At 34.5% G+C, this 16,719-nt stretch overlaps 2 protein-coding genes across 3 annotated transcripts; one reads left to right on the top strand and one right to left on the bottom strand.

Annotated features, from left to right (window-relative positions):
• The first annotated feature begins 4,411 nt into the window (after positions 1–4,411).
• uox (urate oxidase) lies at positions 4,412–7,750 on the top strand. The gene is made up of 8 exons (XM_051912407.1): positions 4,412–4,568; positions 4,684–4,896; positions 5,517–5,633; positions 6,424–6,502; positions 6,617–6,803; positions 6,883–7,006; positions 7,240–7,323; positions 7,612–7,750. The coding sequence occupies exons 1-8, from the start codon at positions 4,431–4,433 to the stop codon at positions 7,684–7,686; spliced, it is 1,017 nt and encodes a 338-aa protein (XP_051768367.1). The 5' UTR covers positions 4,412–4,430; the 3' UTR covers positions 7,687–7,750.
• Positions 7,751–7,977: 227 nt separating this feature from the next.
• Positions 7,978–15,656, bottom strand: samd13 (sterile alpha motif domain containing 13). Of its 2 annotated transcripts, none has more exons than XM_051912409.1 (5): positions 15,496–15,656; positions 14,532–14,707; positions 14,256–14,295; positions 9,906–10,017; positions 7,978–9,186 (listed from the first exon to the last, which is right to left on the bottom strand). In XM_051912409.1, the coding sequence occupies exons 3-5, from the start codon at positions 14,291–14,293 to the stop codon at positions 9,043–9,045; spliced, it is 294 nt and encodes a 97-aa protein (XP_051768369.1). In that variant the 5' UTR covers positions 14,294–14,295; positions 14,532–14,707; positions 15,496–15,656; the 3' UTR covers positions 7,978–9,042. The 2 variants fall into 2 exon arrangements, with proteins under 2 accessions (XP_051768369.1, XP_051768368.1); XM_051912408.1 differs by having other exon boundaries at positions 14,256–14,298.
• Positions 15,657–16,719: the final 1,063 nt, after the last annotated feature.

Below are 16,719 nucleotides of genomic sequence, written 5' to 3' on the forward strand. Positions count from 1 at the left end.
ATAAAAAGTTGGGTTTTCCTTTAGCCCATTTCTGTTTATGTATATGGTATTTCCCCATAATCAAACAAAAATTGCCACATTTGGTGCTAATCTCTGTCTAATAAAATAAAAAAAATACATCTTTTTCAGAAAAGTAAACTTTCATGCCTAAACATTTACAAAGAAAACATTCCAAATCTATCCAAAACATTTAGCTATAAATGCAGTTAAAAAATAAGTGCACATTTTTCTTTCTCAGTCCCACAGAAATCATATATAACATCTACATCAGTACGAAATCTAAGAAAAAGAGTTTTAACAGGGTACACCAGATGGAGTATTTTAAAATGTACTTCTCTCACCTTATTTGTTATGATATATTTCTTAGGCAGCAATCATGCATATTTCCAGCCAATGCATTCAAATTTAGAATGCCAGTATGTCTTAGAAGATATTGGGCTGTATTCTGTTAGTAACTTCCTGATAAAGTAATTATTCCATCTTCTATCATTAATAGTAACTCCGTTAATTGCAACATCAGGTGTGAGACTCACAGTCTCCTTATTCACATTTCCTTTAAACAGACATTTTAATCTGGATGGTATAGCATCAAACACTCTACAATATTCTTTAGGGATTATTGGAATATTATACCTTTGAAGAAATTCTGTGTAAGTATACAGGTGCCCATTTTCATTAAATAACCGTTTAACAAATAAAATACCATTGTCTACCCATTTTTTAAAAAACAAAGTTTTATGTTTAAACATTATATACCTGTTATTCAAAATTACATTTATTTGGAGAGAAATTATGCTTGTATATAAGCATCCATGAGAGTAGCATCTGCTTATGAAAATTACTTAATCTTAAAATTACTGGAATCTTACTTATTTCAAAGTTGCATTGCAACAGAAAAGCAACACCACCCATCTTTTCAAAGATTAGATTAGGAATTAAATACCAAATTTTATTTTTGTATTGAAAGTAGTGCTTGATCCATCTATTCTTTAAAATTGCATTTGATGTGCTGAAGTCAAGCATATTTAAGCCTCCATTGCCAACCGAATTAGTTAAGGTACCTTTTTTTAATGTAATGAGATCTATTTCTCCAAATGAAATGGTAAAGATTTTTATCTACTTCCTTAATGATGTTATTAGGGACTTCTAGTGAAATAGCAGGATAGAGCAGACGACATAAACATTCAGTTTTTGATAAAAGAATTCCACCGTTCATTGACAAGTCTCTCATTTACCATAAATTAAATCTATTTTTAACTTTTTGAACCACAGGTTGAAAATTAAGCTGACCCCTTTAATCTTTACATATTTTGATTCCTAAATAGGTAACAACATTCTTTACAGGGATTCCATTAATATCAAGAAGTTCACTATTTTTCAGAGAGAACAACTCACATTTATTTAAATTTAATTTTAACCCTGAAACCAATGAAAAGTCATTCAAACAATTAATCACATTTTTAATTTCTAATGAATCTCTAACAAATATTGTTGTATTGTCTGCTAATTGACAGCATTTTATTTCTCTTTCTAATATCCTGATTCCGTGAAAATTATATTTATTAATGTAAAGAGTCATTGTCTGGGTTACAAGTAAAAATAAAAAAGGAGATATTAGGCATCCCTGCCTTATGCCTCTTTCTAAAACAAATCTGGGGGTAGTGTCATTTCCAAGTTTTACTGAGCTATTACACCCATTATATAAAGTATAAATGGCCCTTTTAAAGAAATCACCAAATCCAAAAAAATCCAAAGTCTCAAACATAAATTTGTGGTTAACGGTGTCAAATGCTTTATAAAAATCTACAAAAAATATAAAACTTTCACTATCAATATACTCATTATAATCTATTATATCTAAGACCAAACGAATATTATTACTTATATGTCTGCCCTTCATGAATCCTGATTGGCAATCATCTATAATTTGCTCTAAGCATTTTTTCAGTCTTTCTGCAAAAATAATGGCAAACACTTTAACATTGTTATTAAGTAATGTAATAGGTCTCCAATTGTCGATTAGGGTAGTGTTCTTATTAGCTTTTGTTACTAGAATAATCAATCCCTGACATAATGATGGAGGCAACTCACCATGTTCTATAGCTTCATTAAACACACATAATAAAAACTTCAATAATTGTTCTTGAAATTCCTTGTAAAATTCGCTAGCCAACCCATCGTTACTGGGAGATTTATTGTCTTTTAATTTACTGATCCCAAATCTAACTTCTTCTATAGAAATATCTTTGACATCATACATCATACTATCCTGATCTATACATTTGGCATTTGCTTTCATGCTTTCTAAAAATAATCTTGTATTGCCGTCATCTTCTTTACTATATAACGTCTGATAAAAGGTTGATATATAATTAGAAATTTTAACACAATCTTCAGACACCTCCCCATTTATATTAAGTTTTAATACAGAATTCAGCTCAGCATTTCTTCTTTCTAAATTAAAAAAGTACCTGGAGTTTTTCTCCCCTTCTTCAAGCCATTTTCCTCTAGACCTTACAAATGACCCTTTGGCTTTGGCTAATCTGTAAACCCAACAGGAAGTGAGATATTTAGAATTTTCTCTGCAAAATGTTGTCAGTTTTTGCCGTTTCCACACGTTGTACTTTAACAAACTCCTCCTAGAGCTTTAATCAGATCAACACCATATTTGGTCAGTCTAATCTAAAGGCCTTAGTGATGTTAAATTGCGAAGATCTAGAGTTTTCACTGAAGGGCGTGTCCGTGGCGGCCTGACAAAGTTCGATGTTTCGCCATGAAACAGAAAGTTGTTGTAACTCAGGCATACAATGTCCGATCTGCCCCAAACTTCACATGTTTGATAAGAGTCCTGACCTGAAGACATCTACATGGCAATATTTAGTTACAGTCAAAGTGCCACCTGTTGGCAGCAGGAAGTATGGCACTTTGAAATGACTTTGCCATAATTCTCCTGTATTTACTCACTTACATGCATGTCGCCCACTGTTCACTGTTTTCCTAAGGCCAATGGGTGGCGGTGAGCCTGGGTGCAAGGGCCCTTTCATCGCTGCTTGCAGCTTTAATTGTAACTGTAATTCAAATAACCTGAGTTTATCCTGCTGATTCATTACATTAATACTTGTCAAATTAACTATCTCTTTTATTATTTGTTCCACTCTATTCAATTCAATTCAATTCACATTTATTTGTATAGCGCTTTTCACAATGCATATCGTTTCAAAGCAGCTTTACAGAGAATGCATGTCAACATTACAATTTGGAGAATGCAGTTGTTGCAGTTGAATGCATGTTTACTCCTGTCACCAGAACACCATGTAAATTCTTGTTTAGTTGGGTTTCTGATCCGGGGAGGAAGAGGGATGCTGGAAGAATTTTCGCTGGGATGACGCAGTGACTGCTGCATATATATATGCTCGTAATGATGATTGACAGGACTGAATGTTTAGGCTCCTCCCGAACCTACGTTTGGATTTACAATTAAAGAAAAATGGGATACAGGAGAAGGAAGTTCAACATTCTTATTTCTAAATCTAATCTAAAGTAATTTTTGCTTATTAGTATCGTTGAATAAGATCATTGAAGGTCAGCAGCAAAGACATTGGTAAATAAAGTGAGATTAAGGTCAAGTACACTTTGATATTGTTAATAACATACCCTACTACCAGGGTAAGTTTTTAACAGTATTATATATAATTTTTCACATTAATTAAATTATTTAAGTTAATTATTTATAAATTAAAGCCTGACATATAAAATAATAGTCCACACAAAGAGAGTTAATCGCTCTAACAGCTTCCTCAAATGCCTTGTTTGTAGTCCTGTCATTATTTCTGTGATGTAATCACCTCACCATGTGACACATTTGCATAATGACCGGCCACCTGCTGGCTACTTTGGATCACCCTCAAACAAAGGTAGTTACAAGGCCAGGACGACTTTATACCTAAGCAAGACACATAAACTGACAGTTCACAAAACCCCTCTATAGCAGAGGCCACTATATATCACACCTATCTCATACAAATAACCAGAATATTTTTTATTTGTCACTGAAAGTATAGAGCAGAATTTGTTTAGGTTGTTGGCATAAGACAACACAACATATACAGGTTATCTCGGCTTATGTTGCTCTCTCTCTCTCTCTGAATTGCACAGCTAAAATGTTGCCGAGATTTCCTGTTCCTAAAACACTCTGTTGACACTGAGATATTACCAGCTCAGGCCTGATTTTCTCTTGTTCCTCGAAAAATTAGTTGAACTTTGGTTGAGGGGTGATAAAGGGAGGACAGTGGGCCAGGTGAAATGTTGGGTTATAGATGGGGTGGAGAAGGACGTGACTGTGGTCACTGTGTAAATTAAACAGGACGGGTAGAGGAGAGAGGTGGCTTGTTTTGTAGGGTTACCAGCAAATCAGAATCTCTGTACAGATTATGGAGGTGGGGCAGGTCATTGATCATTTGGACCCACTACAAAACAATAAAAATTGTACCTCCTTCAAAAATCTCCTCCAACTGTTGGTGCAGGCAGCAGTGACTCCATTTACAGTCATGGCCACTACCTCAAGTCAGGTAAATAATTTTAATTTTAATTTTTATTCATACTGTAGATGTGGATGTGTCATGCCAGCCTCTTTCATAAAATGCTTTTCAGCTACATTATTATTCAGTAACATGTTCCATGTAGAACGTGGAGTTTGTGAGGACCGGTTATGGGAAGAATATGGTTAAAGTTCTTCACATCCGCCGTGAAGGGGCTCATCACCACATTACTGAGCTGATTGCAAATGTTCAGCTAACCCTGAAGACCCACAAAGACTATCTGACAGGAGACAACTCTGATATCATCCCCACCGACACAATCAAAAACACTGTCCATGGTCTCGCCAAAATAAAAGGAGTAAGTCTTTTTATTTGTTTAATTTAACTCCTAGAAGTGACTTGATTTATAGCTACATTAATTTTTTCCCTCTCAAATATAGATAGAAACAAAATAAAAGGGTAACACTTTAGTATGGGGATCAGTTCTCACTTTTAACTAGTTGCTTATTAGCTTGCATATTGGCTGTTTATTAGTACTTATAAAGCACATATTAATGCCATATTCTCCATGACCATATTCTACCCCATACCTAAACTTAAACGCTACAACAACTACCTTACTAACTATTAATAAGCAGTAAATAAGAGTTTGAATTGCCTCAATAAAAGTTTATTGAGGCAAAAGCCATAGTTAATAGTGAACATGTATTCCCCATACCAAAGTGTTACCAATAAAAGCTACATTGTAAAAAAAATTGTTTTATGAAAATGATAAATTAGCCTGATTTTGATGGAGAGAAATATTTAATATCACTGAATCAACTTGATTTCATTAGGTTACACTAATAGACTAATAGATATTTAATGTGTGTGTGTATATATATATATATATATAATTAGAAATGTTTACTTCTATAAATTGGTTATTTAATCAACTTATTTAATCAAGACTGTATAAGAATATTTCTTGTCTTGCAGATCAAGACCATTGAGGGCTTTGCCCTGGATATCTGTGAACATTTCCTCACAGCTTTCAATCATGTCACAAGAGTGAGGGTCAACATTGATGAAGTCCCCTGGAAGAGACTGGAGAAGGTGTTGTGTTAGACTATAAATGGCTTCCAAAAACGATTCAGATATTTGTAATTATATATAATCATTTAGCAGACACTTTTATTAAAATGACTTATAAATGAGTAACAAGCAATGTATTATACAAAAGTCAACAACAGTACTGCAAAGCTGCCACAAGAGTAAACTAGAGTAGTACCAAAGTTAGAGAAGTTAGTTATAAGAGATTATATATATATAGGTGAAATCTCCTCATCCAGTTCAAAATGTCTGAATCGCAAGCAGAAATACAAGCTGAGATGGTGGGTTGCCAAGTTAGAAGGACAGGTAGAGTTGTGCATCATCTGCATATAGAAAAATCTGTTTGCTTTTATTACTGGGCCCAGTGATGTAGTCTAATATAGAGAAGAGTAGGGGACTAAGCACTGAACCCTGAGGCACCCCCGGGGTAAGCTGACATAGCTTTGGACACTTTGGTTGTTTGTGGAACCAGTACAGATGTAATGTGATAAGCTACACCTGTAGTAACTCTGCAGCTGTGTGAACTTAAATGGAACTTCATACATCTACTAAGAATTATCTTGACACCAGTTAACAAAAGTGGTCAATTTTGAGTAAAGCTGTAGCACTGAATTGTTTGCAGTTGCCATTTTGTTCAGTAAATGTTTGATTTATATTATTGATTCTTATCAAATTAATTGGTTTGAAATACATTTTCATTTCACTGTAATAGTGACTTGCATCATATAGTGCATTAACCCGTTTTTTTTTTTTTTTTTTTTAATGTCCAAAATTATGAATGTGTGTTTAACAGAATGCAGTCGAACACACACATGCTTTTATCCACTGCCCTGAGGCCTGGCATTTCTGTGAGGTCGAACAACATCTAAATAGTGAGTAAAAATGAGATTCTGAACTAGTGATGTTGGTCTGAAAGAAAACAATTAAGGGGAAAGAATATTGTTGATGCATTTGTGCAAATTTATGTTTAAATTTATTTCTCTCAGTGACTCCAGTGGTTCACAGCGGTCTAAAAGATATGAAGGTACTGAAGACTACTCAGTCTGGATTTGAGGGCTTTCTGCGTGACCGTTTCACCACTCTGACAGAGGCAAAGGACAGATTCTTCTGTACTTCAGTTTATGCAAGATGGCGCTACAACACTCACATGAACGTGCCATTTGATGCTGCATGGTAAATGCAAAACTTTTAGACATGCCATGATACATGTTATGTGTCATATACGTACTGTACAATGAAAATGTCCTTGCAGGAAAACTGTTAAGGACACCATCATTCAGAAGTTTGCGGGACCCTATGATCGTGGGGAATACTCTCCTTCCGTTCAGAAAACTCTGTATGAGACACAACTCCTGGTACTTGACAGAATTCCACAGGCAAGTCAAACTGGTTTCAGTTTTGTGTGACTTTTGTTAGTGGTGTTTGCTAAGGTAAGTACTGTTTATACTTAGGGTTAGTGATTTGAACAAAGCCCTAAACCTATGCATGAGCTTAAGTGGCTTACTGCTTTATTACGTTACTCATTTATATACACCAGATATAAATATACTTAAAAGCAAAAGTTTTTATGACATTTTCTCAATTACATCTTATCAATTGAATTCAATAGGTTGAGGAAATCGAGATAATTATGCCGAATCAGCATTATTTTGTCATTGACATGACAAAAATAGGACTCTCAAACAAGGATGAGGTGAGTGACAAAAAATCCTGGAAAAAAAGCCTGTCACACACAGGTTATCAGTTCAGAATATACTTCTGTATTGACACAGAACAAAGTTCAGAGTTTTCAGGCTCTGACAAAATCAGGAATTTTGAGGCTATACTACTCTTAAAATGACTTTATTGCCAAATTTCTACAAACCACACAAAAAGGCGCACGAGGAGTATGTTTTGTTATCCCAACTTAAGAGCATGATGGATATATGGAGTTTTGCTTTGTATTTATATTTCACATTATGTTGTTGTGCTTTCATTTCAGGTTTATCTTCCTCTCGATAATCCAGCAGGAAACATCACAGGCACTGTGCGCAGAAAACCACGAGCCAAAATGTAAAGACTGACAACTTTCACAAACTAGACATCTCATATCCACAAAACAAATAAAATCTATAAAGCAATCAAGCATGATTATCTGTCTAAACATTCAACAAACATGTTTTTTTACAAATAGATTTTTTTTGTGTGTGTAATCACACAAGCAAAATACATTTTAAAAATATAAAAATGTTGAAATGAAAACATCCTTCTATTCATGGAAAAATATTAATAAATGAAAACTGTGGGTTAATAAACAGTTTTCATCTTTATAACATCTTTTTAAAATACATTTCTATAGTTATCAGAGTTATGTTCTTCATAAGTAATTAAATTAAAATTGGCAAATTTGTAAAATTTTAGATTTGAGATGAAAGGTGTTTACAGCAGTGGCTCTGGAGTACCCCCAACTGAATGACAATCATTATTAACATTAAAGATCAGTTGGTTTCATCACGTTAGTTTATAGAACCCTAATAAAGGTATCAACATTGGAGAAAAAAAAACAAAAAAAAAACAGCATTAGATAAATATACCAATACATGCCAGTAATGTTTCTGGGATTTGACTGTTTTAGGAGAACTGATTATTACATATGATTAAATACCAAACATGCACAAAGGAAGTTAAACAGCACTGTAATGAGGACCAGGTAGTGGATTGTTTCAGCAATCTGAAAAAGCACCATTTATTGCAGGCTACACTCACATTTGTTTCCTCTTTTTAAAACACCCTGTATCACAAACTGCTTTAGATTTACAGTGTTTGCTGTCTGTCAACAACAACCATTCACCAATTCATCAGGAATCACATTGTTAGTTACAGAATGAAATAAATAAACAGAATTAATAGCAGCACAAAGCACTGTCATTCTGACAGGATTCCTGAAAACAAACCTCATGCGTTGAGCCTTTATCATCATTTTCAAACATTTGATGATTTGTGCTGTCACTTTATCTCAACACACTTTTTATCTATTAAAACTGGAAAAACAAAAAGGGAAATAAACACCAACAAGCTAATAAAATCAATGTCGTCAATCTCACTTCAAACGTACTTCATGCAGTACACAGAAACATCTTAGTGTTTCAATTTTTCATTTTACATCACAGATCACATTATTAAACCAAGCATTTAATCTTAAAAGCAATAATATTTTATGTACAAGCACACAAAGTCAAATATGAATGAACACACTGTTAAACATAGGTCAACTGAAAACTGTAAATGTGCCTGTACAGCAGAATGAGACCTTAAAAGCAATAAATTCACCATGTTTATTTATTAAGATGCATAAAATGTATTAGTTCTGTCTGCAGTTACCCTGCGCTTCCCTGCTGTGATTGTCTTCCATGCGTCCACATGGCTGCAGCAGCTATGAGACGTTACTTTTTAAATGTTGGGTTTGGAGAGGCTTGACATGATACTCGTATATCTTCAGTGCAGGACCCAGTTTTATTGACAGTCCGGTCAGAACATCATTACGAGTCATTAATAAAAGGGATTTGCCATCGATTTCCTGTAGGGGGCAGATGTTTTCAAGTTTAGTAATTGAATAAATAAATAAATAAATTGACACACAATATCAAAGAAATATCAAAGAAAATTTTGTACATAGCTGGTAAAATAAGTTGATATGAAGTATATCATACATGTTTGAATTGTCAGTGTATAAAAACGTATAAACTATTTGGCTAAAAAATAGCCATGAATTAATAAATAAAGTACCAAAAGGGTAGCTGTGGGTTAAACATGCCTAATAATGACATGGACGTTTTCCTAAGACATGTAAATGCAAGCCATGTTATTACATTAGTCTTGTTGAGAAACCTAAGGACTAGGAAGTGGGGGTCAGACCATTTGGGAAACATTTGGGAAAATGCAAGGAGAAAATGTCCCTGCAATTCTAATGTTTGAAACATGGAATAATAATGTCTTAGTTTGTTCAGCCAGTCAAGAATGTTTTGTGAAATGTCAGCTGTTATTCACATTTATTTTTTTAATAAGCATTTGATTCAAAGTGACTTAAAAGATTATTATTTTTTTTTTAATTATTAAAATTGTAATTTGCCTATTAAAATACATAAACATATTCTGAGTATTAAATCGTATGCACCCGGCTTGTTTAGAGAGAGAGAGAGAGAGAGAGAGAGAGAGAAAGAGAGAGAAACAGTGTCAAGAAACTTTTCAGCAAATAACTTAGAACTTAGTAAAGTGAAAATGAAAATGAATCCTTACCTGATCCTGGAACGCATTGGCTTGCTCCTCAAACCCTGTAGCTTTAAAGTAATTGACCACATCTGCTACAGCCCAGTGGGCAGGATCCATAAGCTGCCCATTCTCCACAGAACTATTAGGGAGTAAAAAATATTTAAATGATGCATTAGTATGATTTAACCAAATACTGTACGCCTATACAATCTTCAAAATATGTCATCACTTTATAACACTTCATCACTTTCAAATAATCACTCCATTTTGCTTAAATCTGTTTTATGCGTGCTGTAAGATATCACTAAAATAGGTGTCCAATCAGACATCGTTCTCTGCCTTATATACACCAGTGTATGCTGATATCAGTTTGGCTTAAAAGTTTTTGGATGGTGGGGTCGTGGAGAAAGGGTGTGTGTCAAATAACTTATTAAATTTGCACATAAGCTCTTGTTCAGGAAAATCTGCTTTGGTCAAATCAGTGTGGTAATATTCTGATCTTCTACAACTGACAGTGTGTGAATATTTAACATAAAATCAGTGCTGATTATAAAATAAATTGGCAGCAGTTGTCATGCAAAACATTTATTTTCAGTCTAGTTGCCATGGCTCTATCCTTGTATAATAAATGAGAGGCCAACCAAACATCTGACAACAGCTCCACTGTCACAGAAGGGGCAGATAATTTCTTTGAACAGGATTTAGGTGGCATGGTGGCTCAGTAGGCAGCACTGTTGCCTCACAGCAAGAAGGTCCTCGGTTCGAGCCCCAGCTGAGCCAGGACTTCTTTCTGTGTGGAGTTTGCGTGCTCTCAGCGTTTCCCCCACAATCCAAAGACAAACAGGCTAGGTGGATTGGATATGCTAAATTGTTTGTAAGAGTGTGTCCCAGCACCGGGCTTGTACAATTTAGTGCACTCTTAGTGCTTGGTTACGTCAAGAAGGCAATCTGACATAAAACCTGTACCAAATCCAATAATTCCACTGTGGTGACCCTAACGGGAGCAGCCAAAAGATGATGATTTTTTACAAGACACAAACTGAGGGCATTAAATGAACTAAGATTTATTTCCAAAAATTGTCCATTCATTAGAACCAGAATTTCTAATCCTTAAATCCCCTATTGGTTTTCATCTCTAGAGGAAAGCAACACCAACTCTGAGGATGGCTAAATAAATGGATTGTGAAGATAAGTTTTACTTTCTGACTCAGAGCCAAAGATGGAGCATGGAGATGACTGGTTTCCATCATAGTGGCTTTGTTAATGCCTAGAGAGGGAGAATGCTACTTCAGGATTTTTTTTTAAATAGGCCTATTAAAGTCATTCACTTATTGGGCCCAGGAAGAAGGGGTACATCCCAAAAAAATCATTGTACTAAGCTCAGGTCATTTTAGAAACAGCTTTTATCAAGTGTATAAAACAGAAATATTTGATTTGGCTTTAATATTGATATTGTATACACTAGACGTGCCGATACATGGTAATACGATAGATACCCATGTGATATCGCTCTATATCAGCACGGCTGTGATTCGGCTGTAGGTACTCACAACCGTGCTGATATAGAGCCATATCACATGCCTACGAGTGTGATATTGCGTTTATACAACAGTTCAATGGCACAAGTATGTAAATAAATAAGAAACAACAACGGAGTGTCTTTAAAAACCCTCTTTTGTGCAGTACTTGCTTCTGCCACAAATTCAAATCTCAAGTTGACAGTTTAACAGTTGAGCCCAAGCCTCCGTTACTAATTCTAAAACGTCACTTTAGAACTAGTAACGAAGAAACGCTGAGTTGCTTCATTGAAGCTTATTGTGCTATTTAGAGTAGATTATTATGAGTGAGAGAGAGAGAGAGAGAGAGAGAGATCGACTAAGCGAGTACATTACATGCATCTAGTTGATATTCTTCAGGTCAATCTTATATTCATAATCACAAAATCAGTTTTAATGTACGCTGAGGACAGGATATCTTTGTCTTTGTCCTTTTAATATTTAAGTTGATTTCCCATGACAGCGCTAGTCAATGCATGTCAGTTGCATCTTGTAAGATGTTGTTTAAAGTAAAAACAATGTCCTTGTTTACAACTTTGTTTTAGTCCCTTTTTAATATAAAAGTCATTGCGACTGACTCACTAATAAAGACAGTCTTTGGCGCCATGTAATGGCATATTAATGTAACTTTTACTGAAGTCTAAAGCCCAAAGTATACTTAATTTTTTTTATGCGTACGTGAGCATATGCACATAGTCGAACGCACAGCCTTGCAAAGTATACTTCATTTGACTCATACGCGCACACAGGCGCTCGACGCATACAGTTTTGAGCAATCTCTCACCACAAGTTACAACCCATGTTAATATCTTTGTAATATTTCATGCTAGAGTTGTACAAATGAGGACACTTTCTAACCTCTTTGCAAAATCTCTCATCTATGTAGGCCTCCATCGTCTCTGTAGCTTGCATGCCTTCTGATCTGTTCTGTTTATGCAGTTTTTCTTTGACTACCTTGTGAATGGACGGCCCCAGGGCACGGTTGCCACCTTGTGGATAAACTAATTACTGCAAAAAAATTTAAATGCGCATGTGCGACCTGCACGTATGTGTAAAAAGTGTAGTATACTTTGGGCTTAAATCACTAATGGACCCTTTCTCAATACCAAATACGGCATGTTATTTATATAAAATATTATTTATTGAACACAAATATTTAAATGAACAACAAAAGTACAATAGGAAGTACAAAAGAAGTACAACAGGAAATAAACACAAGCAAACAGTTCAGTCAAATGTACAAAAGCAGCGCTCTAGTTAGCAAAGGATTTAAGTTCAATGTAAATATAAAGTTATGAAACTTAATATACCCCTAAGCTAGCTCTGGAACAAGTAACAGATTAATAAGACCAAAGATTACCTGTTTGATATACCCAAAATGAATTATACACCTCATGCTTAAACACTAACTACATAAGAGTCAGCGGCAAATTCCAGAAGGACTGGCCGAGTTGAAGCTGTTCTCTGCGGGTACATGAGCAATGAATGGCCTGGAGCGCACCGAAAGCGTCTAAGCAAATTTTCAAATAGACGCTATGTTTACATATAAATCACATATTTGAGGTCTAAACAACTACATTCTCGCCTAAAACAAAACTCTTAAAACTACATTTCATGACACAATAACAGTAGTATCTGTAAAAATATGGTGGGTTTCCTCGTCCGCCATGATACTCGCTGTGAGAATGCTTAAAGCGGAGTGATTCAAATGGTGAAATGGTTCCCCCTGGTGATACTGGTAGAATATATCATGGCTGGAAAGACCTCTTAGCCAATCAGATTTGAGAACCAGAACGAACTGTTGTATAAATCACAATTAACATGCATGGTATTGTTATCGTAAGCACTTCAAAATATGTGAATAATACAGATTATAATAATATTTCGAATTTTTTTCGATTTTTAGAGTGCATTTTAAGAATACCTTCCAATCAACCAGTTACATTTCCAACACTGTGTGTATGCTGCATCAAAGAGGCATGCGCACTCTGATGTAAACAAGCAACACAGATCAGAAGCACAGCATAACAACTGGAGACGCGCTGAATGAAAATGCACATTCACTCTCTGACAGTAGATGGAGCTTATGGAACAGCAGAAATGCTTACCCTAACCCTTTAAACAAAGCAGCTATGCTACTTTCTGTTTCTGAACAGTATTTAAATGTTCCAAACAGCCAATACAAAGATTTTTGTATTTGCTACGGTGTTCCAAATACTTAATAGGAAATCTGTTTTTTCAAACTTAAACATTTTTACATTTAAATCTGGACTAAATCAAAGTTGTATTTGTTATTATTATTTAATGGACATGCACAGACATGAACTCCCAGGTGAAAAAAAAGTACACTTCCATAATGTACTTAAAGTGCAAAATTAGTGCGAGAAAATAGAGCACTTTAAGTACATTATGGAAGTGTACTTTTTTTTTCACCTGGGCTAACAGTTGTATTTTTATTAACTAACGTTAACAAAGAATAATAACTACTGTAACAAATGTAGCGATTTCTCATTGTTAGTTAATGTTAGTTAATGCATTAACTAACTAATGTTAACCTAATGTTAATGTTAACATATTGTTCTGTATAGTTCTTTTGCACTTTAATCTGTTTGAAACATTTGTTTACTTTATAGGCTACATTTTTTGTGCACTGTTTTATTGTATTCAAAGGTTCATAGTTATTTTTGTTATAAGAAAAAAAGGTATTAAACCTGTTAGAGAAGAACACTTTTTTGTAACTTAATTTAATACCATGATAAAAACATCAACAATTATCGTTAAATGGAAATCTGATATCGTCACATGCCTAGTAGACACTTACCTTTTGGTGTCCACTGACCCATTTTCCTTGGCTTCCATGACTGCTGGATTAAAAAAAATCTCAATTGATTCTGATTCAATACATTCAATTTTAGTCAATCATCACAAGCTCATGTTGTAGTTCTCTAAGTAATACTATAGTATGGGAGATGCTCTATTATAATGAAATCATTCAGTTCATATTTGCCAAATCTGATTAAATTAACAGACGCTCTCCTTTGACATGAACACTAATAAATATCTTATTAATCTGATCAGCAACTGATCTATTGCTCACCTGTTTGCCAGAGAGGTGAGACTGCTCTATTCCATTAGATGTGTTCAGATGTATTCTCATGGCCTGCTCATTCCCTCTTCATCAGTCTCCTGCTGTACAAAACTGCCCCATTTTCCATAAACTTACACAAACCGCCAAGTTTCTGAATAAATCTTGGTGTAGTCACAAATCTGATTCTGCAAAATAATAAAAAAGATCTGAGCAATACAAAAAATGATCATGCATTCTTTCACTTAAATCAACTGATATTTTAAGCACTGTGATCTTTCATTTGAGTAATACACTTAAAAGTTCAGGACAACAAAAGAGGCTAGAGAGACATGTTAAATAGAGAAAACTAGAGGAAATACATTGTAAACATAGGTCATCTGTCAGAAAATAAATCCTATTATTAACAAATAAAATTTAGTAATATTCTCATTATCATACAAAAAACCTCAATGCTGAAAAACAAGCGTTTAAGTTTGAGAACAGCCAAATTACATGAGGAAAAAAATATCACAAATAAGGGAAATTAAAGCGTTTTCCTTGCTCGTTTGACAGGTTCCGTGTCTTTGAAGAGAAACGCGATAAACAAAATGACAGCCATCATTTTTAACATAGATAAGCGATTTTTTATTATAAATAAAACATCTAATAATTTATTGTAAATAAAGTATTCTTGATTTTTAATAACTGAAAAATACTGTATGAAATATACATTTAGTCTTGCTATAAATATATGTAACTATCACTGAAGCTGTAATCTGACAGGCTAAACAGAAGTATTTTTTCGACAAAACATATATTTAATATATTACAAGTGTTTTTATGATGAATTTCAACAGTGTGATGATTAATAAAGCAGATGATGAACTCATTAGCCAGCTAGCTTCCTTTAACTCCACATTTATGACAATTGCCGTCTTTCTAAGAAAACAAAACGACACTTTCCAATTGTTTGGATGAAAAGCTTTTATCTTACCAATTTGTTTTATGATTGGATGATTTATGTAGATGGGTTGGATGTTATTGATTCCCGATCATTGGAACAATATTACGCTTTTTCCCCCAGCACAATCCGACAAACGCAGAAGCGGGGGATCATGGGTAATGTAGTCTTGAACGATGGGAAATGTAGTTGTTCACAAGCATGGATAGATTTAAATCAGCCAGTTATTTTTTTTTTACCTGAGAAATCAATGCAACGTAAATAGGCTGTTTTACCACCAATTCCAGTTGATTTTTATCCAGAATAGAACAAATATTTCGCAAAATATTTCACAAAAACAAATGCATTTTTCTTCGCAGTTCTGCAATTCCACTTCTTGTTAAAAAAATTGTTACAACAGGCATGTTCTAACACCAACTAAAATGCTTGAACATGCTACTTGTGTAGGGGAGAGCGGGGCACAACGCTTTTTGACTTTCTCAGTGTGTGTAAATCTGCTTAGGGTTCAGGGAATTTCTTTTGTTCCACATTAATTTTCACACGTCTGGTACAAATATGTGGCTTTGTTTCATTAATACAGTGTATACTTTTTTCTTTATCTAACCCGAAAGAAAGGAAGTGAAATGTGACAACATGCCCCATAGGTGGGGCACATTGTAACATGTGATGGGGCACGTTGTAACATGACCATATGACAGCTAAAAATTTTATCTTACTTAATTAAAAAAATATACATGACAAACTAAAATATTTTGCCAATAAAAGACAATAATTATTATTTTCATATAAAATAATAGCATTTTTTTTTTTAAATTCTAATTTAAATAATTTTGTAGTTTGACAATGAACACTCTGCAAAACACAGCTAGCTATACAGCATAGGTCAAAACAATACCTGCAAACAGATGAAGAAACCTATTCAGACATTCAGAAAAACACAGAGCTGAACAAAAACACTCCCCTCCCTCCACTCACAGCTCTCACAGAACACGAGACAAATAGACGAGACAGTACAAATGCCGAACATTTCTTGAAATAATATTTTCTGGATGTTCAGGTTCTTCCCCTCAGTCTTTATTCAACTTTTTTCCATGGTTTCTCAACAGACATTTATAAAAGTTAATTATGCCAGTTGTATCGTAACTGCATAGAATAGTAGCCTACAGTTCTACTAGCGGGGCACATTGTAACGCAGTGTTACAACGAACCCATCTGTGCAACTGGAATTTAAACCTGGTTAGTGTCTTCTGATAGTTA

Source organism: Ctenopharyngodon idella, chromosome 11 (genome assembly GCF_019924925.1).
Source record: "Ctenopharyngodon idella isolate HZGC_01 chromosome 11, HZGC01, whole genome shotgun sequence".
NCBI classification, from domain to species: domain Eukaryota; kingdom Metazoa; phylum Chordata; class Actinopteri; order Cypriniformes; family Xenocyprididae; genus Ctenopharyngodon; species Ctenopharyngodon idella.